Below are 10,477 nucleotides of genomic sequence, written 5' to 3'. Positions count from 1 at the left end.
TATTTATAGAAACATTTTTTATTGTCTTTTACAGCAGTAGCCAGATTAAGTTCTAGTTGGGCTTTGGCCCTTCTAATTTTCTCCCTGCATAACCTCACAACATGCTTGTAGTCCCCTGAGTTGGAGTTCCAGCCAAAGCTCTCTGTTCAGCCTGGCTGGTCTTCTTCACCGCCGGCTCGTCTTTCGGCATATCGGGACAGCCTGCTCCTGCGCCTTTTAAGATTTCCTTCTTGAAGAATGTCCAGCCTTCCTGGACTCCTTTGCCCTTCAGGACTGCCTCCCAAGCGAGGCAGCTGTATGTCCTCTAAGGCTCAAGTGCCTTGGAGGGTCCCACAGGAATGGGGTTGTTGACACTCGCAATTTCTTTTTCGGATCAGGCTTTTGTTTCGTGCAGTGCCTGGTGTGTTAACTGCCCCGCAGAAGGAGCAGGTTCACAGGAGAATAACTACACAAAAGCTCTTGCTGCCTCTATTCTCACTGCTGTCATTGCACATCAGACCACCTTGGTGCCATCGGTTCATCACAATGACAAAGAGACAAGCCAGCAGTTGCCCCTTCTCTATCATAAAGCAAGGCTTGTATCAGTTAGGGTCTTTCTTTAGCATAGGGCTGCAACACAGAGTTGAGCCTTCAGATAGCAGTCAGCAAAAGAGTGGGGATAAGCAGATGTTCGTGCCAGCCAGTCGTTAGATCTCTGTAGGCACGTGATAGTTGGATTTCCCTCAGTAATGTAGCTGATGGGGGTCAGGGTCTTCTTTATAGCCAGGATAATTGACAGGAGCATTAAGTGGCTTAGTGCTTTCAGATGAACTAGCTCTTTGCCCCAACAACATGACAGCCGATAGCTCTGTCTCAGTGGCTTGAATGCTCAACAGACAGCAGTGATTAGGAGGGAGGGAGCTTTGGTAGCGCCCAGAGAAGGGGGAGTCAATCTGCTGCCTCAAGCCATCTTGCTTTTGTTGTGCCAACAACAAGGGAAGTAATCCTTTGGCTTTCCTTAGCATTTTTAAAGTGTGAGAAAAACACATGAGCCTGCTTCCATTTGGCATCTCAGTTTTCACTCACCACTGAAGCTGGAAATTGAGATGTCCTTACAGAGAGGTCAGCATCTCCAGATGGTGGTTCATACAGCTGATCTTAGGAAGTGGTGGATCATCTCTGGGGGTGTCTTGCCTCTATTCAGTACCTAGAGAGAGAGCCTACACACCTAGTTTAGACTACCCGACTCATTGCTGGCTAAAGTGAGAAGGGAATGCTGCCCAAGGTGGTGTATATCCTGAGGAGCTTGGGGACAGAGAAGGAGAAGAAGAAGAAGCATTGAATGCCTTTTTATAAATGGGAACCTGGGAAACAGATAAGCTCAATAAGTTGCCCAAATTCACACTGTGACTTTTAGCAGAGCCAGAAGTAGAACACACAGTTCTCAAGCATGCACTGTCCACAAGACTGGACAGTTGTCTGTTCTCCGCATGCTTTTTCCTGATTTCAGGTTGACCATGTCAGCGGTGGAGGGACAGTCCACCTGGCTCCAGATAAGGACAGTCAGGCTCTTGCAGGGCTGTACAGAGGATATGCAGCTGTGCTGCTCTCAGGACAGGTTTGCACCCGAGACCGTACAGCTGCTGTTGTGCAGGGGTGCACAGATCAAGGTGGGACTTGACTCTGTGCCTGAGCTCTTTCTCGCCCAAAACTGTGATGAGTAGGATATATAGACACCCAAGTGACTTTGCACACAGCAGACTTGGCTACAGCTGCACTTGTTACCTCTGCCTTAGCCCTGGCCAGGCTAGACTTGTGCTCACTCTTCCCAAGGCATTCAAGCATCTCTGTACTGCAGTTCTCCTATCAACATGATTTTTCTATTACCCGTAGTAGTAACCTCCTTCCTCCACACCCTCCCTTATTATTCTCCACATTGGAAAAAGGCCTTTGGCTTGGAGAATGTCTTTACTCAAAATAATATTCTTAAGATGGTTGGTCTTCAGCTTCAGCACTATTTGCAATTTGCAGTCAGTCCACTAACACTGAACGGCTGCAAAGATTTGACCTTTAGTCTTAAAAATCCTAGCAACCTGAAATGCAGAGCTGCTGCAAGCAGTTTTACTCGCCTAGCTCAGGTGAAGCAGCCTGGTGATAATTGTGTGCAGGTTGAAGGCAACGGGCTACTGCAGGGAGAGGCTTATGGCATGGTGATGTCAGGACAAAGAGTCTTCAGTCATAAGGTACTGGTTGACTCAAGGGCAGAGTCTCAGACTTGTGTCTTTGCTTCTGGACAGCATCCCACAGATAAGGAAGTAAAGCTACACTGCATGTTATTAAGAGTGGCTGTGTTTAGAAGCATGTCTATGTTATATCCCTGACTTTGTAAAGAAGTGGAGCCAAGATCAGAGCAGGATGTTGATCACGATGATCAATGTATTGGATAAAACACCTTTAATTTATTAAAACAATTGCAGAGCTGCAATGGCAGAGCTGCACTTTGTCATCTCCCCTGCTATATATGAATGAGGATACCCACTGTGTTGTGCCCAGCCCCAGGAACGATCCAGCCTGCCACACTTCAACCCCATCTTTCCTACTGCCTTGGTGCATTTTAAAGAAAAGTCTCTCTTGCACTCATCAGCCTCCAGCACGGCGAAGAAGGATCAGTGAATTGAAAGCGTGCTCTCTCTCCAAGCACGTAACTAGGGTTTGATTTTTTGCTGATCCTTGGCTGAGTTACTGGGTCTGACTTGCCAGTGGTGTTTCTCTAAAACAATACCATGGTGTGCTCTAGAAATGGACTCGCAGCTGTGGAAAGTAGTCCACTGACCCAGCAGCTGATGCAAGAGGAAATAACTGCTATTTGTGAGATCTTCCATTTATTCCCAGCTGTGGACTGCGCATCAGTGAGTTGGGTCGTGTCCTGCTGAAACCAGCAATCCAGACTCAGAAAGATCGTTCATTCTTGAGGATGATTTAGGCGATTAGATAGAGGCTTGGTGTGAGCAGACATCTCTCTTCCTTTGGGCTATGTGTTGTACTAGGTGTCTCTTAGGACCACCTCTCAAGGGTCTGTTAAACTCACCAAGGCTCCCAACAAACATGTAATGTTGCACATCTCTGAATTTGGCCTTAAACATTTCCTTGCAAGCCCCACATGCAGAATAGCATCTAGCACATCGTTCTACCAACACCAGGTGTTTGACTGTCGGCAAAACCAGGAGAGTGTCACTTTTTTCCACCATCAGTGCTGTGCCTCCATGAAGAGGGTGGTGCTCATGTGTCACTAATGTGTTCACATTCAGAGGTTGCTGAGGTTTGGATGAAGTCTGTAAAACAGATGCAGCTGGCAGCAGTGAATGCAGTCAGAAAGGCGTGGTGAGGAGTTCAGCATCACTTTGCAAGACCTCAGCTCTGCACAGTCTGTATTCACTGTGAATATTTATACCTGATTGATACAGACATCCATGCTCTCACCCTAACAAAGCAGGATGAAGGATTGTATGCAGTTGCCCTGCCCCTGATTTTTTTGGAAATGGCTAGATGGCTGATCTACCTGCTGTGCCATCTGCAGTATCTCTCAAGACATCCCACCATAGTAGCTGATGTTTCTACTTGCTCCAGTGCCCCTCCATCTCTTATTTTGAGAGCAGCGGTGCTGGTTCACTGAGCAAGACCTATGACAAGCTGTCTGCATCTCACCACCCCATCCTCTTAATGCTGCTGCTTTGGTAGGACAGACTCCAGAAGGCACTTTTGAAAGCAGCCAGTGTCAACCCACTGCTCCCACCTGTATTAGCCATTTTCTATTTGTATTACCCTGAAAAATTGTTCTTGTGCCTGGAGTTTGTCTTGCTAGACCTCGAGCATGCATCAGGCTTCAAACAGCCCTGCAGCAATCTGAGCACTTTGCAGACTTGTCCTGGTTCGTGGAGACCTCTCTGATCTGCTGCCAGCTGCATTCTGCTGTCCTGAACTCACTGATGCATGGCCAGGGGAGGGGGGACAGGGTGGAGAAGGGACAGAAAGGGTGGTGGCCTGCAGAAGTGTGACCGTGCTACCTAGCTTTGGGAGAAATGGGAAGGACAGAGCTTGCCAAATGTTGGGTTTTTCCTTCTGTGCTACCCAGTTTGACCTGACCCACTTGAGAACAAAACTGTGTGTTGTTTCTCTTTCAACAGGTGAACATGGTTATTGGCATTCTGGTTTTTAACAAACTTGTATCCAAAGATGGAATAACAGATAAGAAACTGAAGGAACGGGCAGGGTATGCCTTATCAATACATCTAAGTAAAGAATGAAAAATAAACCAAACCCACCCAACGTTGTGATCAATAACCAGGCAAGGAATGCAAAGAGAGATTGGAGATGCAAACAAAAAGCAAAAGCAGATTTAAACAAAATGAAAGAAAAAAACCCGGTTGGTTTAATCTCTCTGCCTTGTCATTCAGCGCAGCAGAGACAAAAGATCCAAGAAGCAGCACTGTGTTACTATGGAGGAAGGTTAGTAGTTCATCTCTTTGTTAAAATGGCTTCAGCCCAGGCTGATATATCCTCCCAAAGATTAGGGAGAGCAAAGTGACTCTTCTCACTAACTCCTAGAGACAGCAGCTGGATCAGAGAGGGACTCATCGTTGCCGAGTGTGGCACGTGGCATGGGCTGCGTAACAGAGAAGTCGTGTCTAATGGCTGGCAGGTGGCTGAGGGACAGTAAAGGTATGTGATACTTTTAAGGAAAGGGTCTTTGGAGGTCTAGCAGTGAACAGATTGGTAAATGGATGGGTGTGTAAAGAGGAGGGCTGGTAAGTAAAGGTACCTCTTCTGCAAGAAAAATTTCTGATGCCACCTGAGGTTCTTTATCTTCTCCACAGCCACCACCCCAACCTCCATCCCTGAAGCCTGGGGCTTGTGTTACCTCGTTTTCTTTGTAGTATAAATTGAAGAGCTGACTCCACAGTTCTTATCAGCCTGGTCTCTTGGCTGAGGCGGCAGCTACTGTGCAGGGCTCTCCGTTGGGATACTTCCAAACTCTGTTGACAATGGCTATTTTGACATTGGCTCCAGCAGGATGAGACAACCCCCCCCTTCATCTTGGTTTCTAGAAACGAGTCTGTAGCCTGTGCAGACTTTATCCCTGAGCTATGCCATGCTCCAAGCAAAGCATAGAAATGGCACGCTGACACTCTGAGTCAAATCAAATGCGCAGGTCAGCCTGGCTGCTGATGTTAGTACATTATTTTCCACTGCCCTACTTGGCTTGCTGTTGCAGTCAGAGAAACTATCTCCTTGCCGGCTGCTAGAAAAGACAGGGTTGTGTGCTCTCACTTGTCCATTGATGGCATTTGATTTATCACTGCGGATAACGATCGTATTCTTGAAGGAAGAAGTTGTTTATAAAGAGACAAGGAGAGCAAGAGGTGTTCTGGTGCCTCTGCACGATGGCTACAGGCAGAGCCTAAAACCTTAGGAGGCTGGTGGAGAAGATACAGGATGTACCCTATCTGTGAAAGTGGAAGGAGCGTGGGTACCTATCGCCTTGTTTGCTGCACTCCTAGGCTCCACGGGGAGGATAAGCTGCTTTATCCACTGTGATGCTGCAAAAGCCTTGGGCCCTAGAATTGGGTCTCAGAGGGCAGAAGCAGAAAGTACAGACGAGGTTCAATATTCCTGTCGTTGCACTATTGAGTAGTTCTGGTGGAAGTGGTTTTTAATTAAGTGATGTCAGCAAAACTGAGGGTAGAAGCAAGCTCTTACCCAGCCAGGGGAGAAACACTGGAACCTGTGAAGGTTCATTTTTTATCAGCAGTGTTGACATGGCCATGCGGCGTGGTCCCTCGGTGCAGCAAAGAGGGGAATCTTGATGCCTGAGCAGTGCCGTGGTCATGATAATAAGAGGAGACTTAAGCACATTTGGATGATCAGAGGTATTGATTGCTGCTGGGTTGAACAGGTACGCGAAGAAGTGACCTTGGTGCATTGCTTAAAGCAGCTGCTAACAAGGGCGTGCTTTATTCTGGATGATGCCTTCTTTACAAAGAGAGAACTCGAGAAAATACCCGAACTGCAGGCAGAGTCTGTAGCAAGATAATTGCACTTGAAAGTCAGCGCTGAAATAAATAGTTTATTGGATTAGCAGAGCAGCGAGTTACTGTCTCTCAGTCTCTCCCTCTCTAATCTAAACTGCATACAGAATGACCTTATTTAATACATAGCGCTGGTTATTGATCACATTCATAGTTGTACTTTGAAAACAAAACCTACAAAGCAAAAGAAAAAAAAAAGTCATTTTTCTGATGTTCTTTGTTTTTTCTTTCTTTTCTCTTTTTTCCCCCCTCTTTCGTGTCCGTGTGTGTGTGTGCAGCACTTTTAAGCCTTCTCTGTGCTCAATGATTTTGTTCTCCTTTCGAAGTGCACCCGCTGAGAGTACGGAAGCACTTTTGAGAGCTCTGGTGCTCCTTCCCTTTAGCTAGCCGCTTCTGGCCTGGGCTTGGGAACCGTGTTGGAAGGTAGATCTGAAGATAATCAGAATGAGTTTAACGGCCTTGGAGATGTTTGGATCTGAGGAGATGGTATAAAGAAACATTGTGTTTTCTTTAGAAGAGGCAAGAAGTATGGTTCAGTGTTGCAAAAATAAAAACAAAGGGAAAAAAACAAAAAGGGGGAAAAAAAAGACCTGTTGAACGCTAAGAGGAGCCCAGCACACGTACCGCAGATCAATTGGCACAAATAAATCAGTGCTAACAGTTCCAGCGAAATAATACCCGAGACACGATAGGTTTTGCCCTATACTTAGCAGAGGAAATTGCTATCATTACTGTTGTCACAGCTGTCAGAAAACGTTGACTTTTTAATGGCAATGACTTTATAGATATATCACAAAACCAGGCCGTAGAGAGTTGGGTGTGATTACCTGGAGAGCTGGAGAAACGCAGACGACTGCCCCAACTCCTGTCCGCGCACGGGAGAAAACCGTGCAAGTGTCTCCCAGCAGAACGGTTTCCGTTCGCGGTCGGCTGCACCGACAGTGTTTGAGCTCTATTGATGGGAGTGCTACTAAAACCGAAAGTTTTAATGTCAGACACAGGAGCCTTTAAAATGAATTTTAAATTTATTCAGCCAGCGTTTATTCCAGAAGCATTTGTGTGCTCACGCAGCCAGGGAAGAAGAATGAGGCTATAGGGTATATTCACAAAGGCTAATTTTAGCCTGCTGAGTTTAATCTCTCTAGGCTTCCTCTGTAACTACTGGAGAGAGACGGGAGCCTTGTTTAGTTGTTCCAACTTGCCCCTTAGAGGGCTTTTACTTCTTTTATCTCTCCGTTGATTATAGAGAGGACTTGAGAAAGTTTGCCCCAATACCTTGTGTGAAATATTCTCTGTGCGACTGTCCTGGTGGGGTGTAACGGAGCTGGATTGTCAGTGCATAGAGAAGAAAGTAATTGGAAGGGTAATAACTACATTAAAATAGGAACAGATTTGGATTGCCCTTCATCTGGGAATGTTTCATGTTGGAAACAGTGCTCCTGCTCTTTAGGCCGTGCGTGGTGTAAAGCACTGTTCAATAAAAGGTAGCAAAGTCCAGGCTCCAGTGAACACACCAGATGAGTCCGTGAGCTGTTTTTGGATATTTAGGAAGCAGAAAAAGCTAAATGAAATGAATGCATTATTCACTGTGATTATTTCATTAGGTACCCTTTCATACAGACAGGCACCGATATAAACCTGCTACGGAAATTCAGTATATTAACAACCTCATGCCCCCAACAAGAACGAATTAGAATAGAAATGTATCCACATCCGTGCTTACTGCTTGCAACTTTCTGCATAAATACGCCCAACAGCAGTTACAGTTGTGTGTTATAGTGGTCTTTTGGCCAGTTCTTTGTGATTCAGTGTCATTCATGTTTTTTCTGGTATAGTTTTCCATCAAATTCCTCAAATCAATCTACTTTCTTTTTGCTGCCTATCTCTGCCTCTCTCTGTCTCTCTGCTTATCTGTTCTTTGTGGCTTACAGATCTGGGGATAAGCTGTCTTTTTTTAAGGGTCATGCACTTAATGCCTCTCAAGACCCACTTTATCTTTGGTTCAGCCATTGTCCTCACTGGATTTATACCATCCTTCCTGGAAGATACGTATCTATTGACACAGGAGCTAATTTTCTCTGTGTCTGAAGGCTGAAAGTTTCTGTGGGATACCTTAGCCATTATTCTGGAAGGGAGCGATGGCTTATGTCACTGTAACTAATTAAAAGACCAATCAATAGTCACTTGAAAGTGGGCCACTAGGACCACTGATAATGCTGTGTTGGTGTTCATGGGGATGTCCTTTTTGCAGTGAGACTGAACACAAAGCCGTAAAAGTTAAGAAATGATCTGCCAAGTTCCCTAATCTCTCTCCCAGGCAGGATAGGGCTGTAAAACCCCCGACGTTTGGTACCTGCAGATATCACCCCTCAGCAGCTGCACTGCCATCACCCAGGAACGACAGAGCTACTGTCCTTTGGCAGTCATGTTCATGCCTTCTCTGATATCAGACGCTGCATGTAGGTCTGTAGGATGTTTTGCAGACTCCTGCCCATTTTCTAAGCCAGATCTGATGTGGATGGATGTCTGTGCAAATCAGAGAGTGCACACAAACTAGTAAATTCTGGGAAAAAAACGGGGCCAGTGCCAAGCTAATGTGGCTTCTGGGCTCCTGAGTAAGAGCTGGCTTGTCAGCTAGGTGGGGTCACACATATCATCACGTTCTAAAAATCATGAGGACGTGCCCTTTAGCAGAGCCCTGCAGCCCCTTATACCAGCAGCCCACAATGGCCTGGTTCTGTGGTCAATCCCATCCAGAAAAAGTGGGAGCAACTGATGTGAGTAAGTCTCAGGGTTAATCCCAAAGATGTTTTCAGCTCCAGAACAAGATCTGAGCGAAGAAATGTCTCAAAAGTAGTCAGCCAGTCCGGCTCCCTTCAGGGCAGGTTGATGGTCTTACAAAACACCCAAGCTCATGCTTGACTTCCAGGACATAAACAGTCCCATTTGCATGTCCTTCATCACAGATTAAGCAACAAAAGAGCGGCCTATCTCCTGGTATTGTCAGCTGCCATGTGGGTATCCCCACCAAGGCGAGGATTACCACACAAGGGCCAGTGGAGAAAATATATGACTTATCCCTTGCATTGCTTTAGGAAAGAAGATAAGCAGACACAGTCCCCACAGCCCTACTTCTTGCCTTCTACTGTACAACCCTGCCACCTTTTTTGTTTTGGAGCAAAAAGGCCAGGAGGGAAAAGAGCAATTTCTCAAAAACAAACCAAAAGAAGGAGGTGGAGACTGGGAGAGCAGTACTGGTTTCTCTTCCGTGGGTGCCAGGGAGAGACACCCTGAATCTGGCAAAACATTCACCAACACAGTTCCACCCTCAGCAGCGGCACCAACACGTCTCTGAGTTGTACATTTTTCCCATTTCCCGCATCTGGAGTGGTACAGATGAGAGAGTTTTATTCCTGCCTGTCTTTCATTTCTCTTTTCAAACTGGGTATGGTTGGTTGGTTCCCTTTCTTCTTTCTTCCTTTCTTTTGTTTGTTCTTTCTTTTGGCTTCTCTTTCCCTTTCCTTTCTACGTTTGTGTTCATAAGCAAAGTGTTTTGTTTTGTTTCAGTCTTTTGGTTTTAATTGCAGTCAGATGGCAGTGCCCCTTTACGGCATGACGCTCAAATGTTCCAAGTGTGGAGTAGTTTCTTCTGCTGAAGTTTCGGCCACAGCCACCAGTAACGCCATGTTAGTTCCTCTAATTTCAACTTCTTTTCTTTCTTTCTTTCCACTTTCTTTTTTTTTTTTAATTTGTTTTATTTCCCTCTTTCATTTCCCTGCACTCACCAGCCCTTGTTTGTTTTCTCTCCCCATGTCCCTGCCAACCTCCCCACATCCTCAACTCTCCCTGACCTCATTCTCTGGGCCATGAGTAGTGTAGGGCTCCTGCAACATCCCTGGAGCAAAAGCTGATGGGCTGGATCCTGAAAAACACTTTACGACATGCCTAGGTTTAAGCATGTGAGCAGCCCATGGAAGACAAAGGGACTCCTCATTTGTTGGAAGCTGGGTATATGTTTAATGTCCCTATTTAATTTAGTTCTTGGAGTTACAGACTTAAAGATGTGGTTCCCGTTAATTTTGATGGTAGATGGGGTCCCCAAACTCCAGCTTTGTCAAACACTTAAGCATGTGCTTGAGTTTTTTACTCCAGAGGCTGCAGAGCATTGAGTATGATTTAAGAGAGTTGATTAATCACTTCTAAGTGTTTTTTTCTCTTATAAAAGGCTAGAGTTAAGTTTAACACCTCATAGGGCTGCAGTTCTGATTTGATAAGTCTTGACTGCTTCTTTCGGAACCCTAAAAGCACTTGGAATTAGTTCTCAAAATCTTAAAGCGTTTCATAGCTCTGAGTTACAAAAGTCAAATGCTGTTAAATCTCTTCTTAGATGCCGCTGGAGTTGGGGGGGGGGG

General features: G+C 45.7%; 1 protein-coding gene across 1 annotated transcript in view; it reads left to right on the top strand.

The window, feature by feature from the left end:
* Positions 1-10,477, top strand: part of ADGRB1 (adhesion G protein-coupled receptor B1) — a 219,629-nt gene that overhangs the window by 175,284 nt on the left and 33,868 nt on the right. Inside the window, exons 24-25 of the mRNA XM_019472821.1 lie at positions 4,164-4,249; positions 9,653-9,751. Coding sequence (XP_019328366.1) covers positions 4,164-4,249; positions 9,653-9,751 — 185 coding nt within the window. The remainder of the gene's footprint in view (positions 1-4,163; positions 4,250-9,652; positions 9,752-10,477) is intronic.

The sequence above is a fragment of the Aptenodytes forsteri genome, unplaced genomic scaffold (genome assembly GCF_000699145.1).
Source record: "Aptenodytes forsteri isolate BGI_AS27 unplaced genomic scaffold, ASM69914v1 Scaffold260, whole genome shotgun sequence".
Lineage (NCBI taxonomy): Eukaryota > Metazoa > Chordata > Aves > Sphenisciformes > Spheniscidae > Aptenodytes > Aptenodytes forsteri.
The sequence above is the reverse complement of the archived record's forward strand: the minus strand, read 5'-3'. Positions and strand labels throughout refer to the sequence as shown.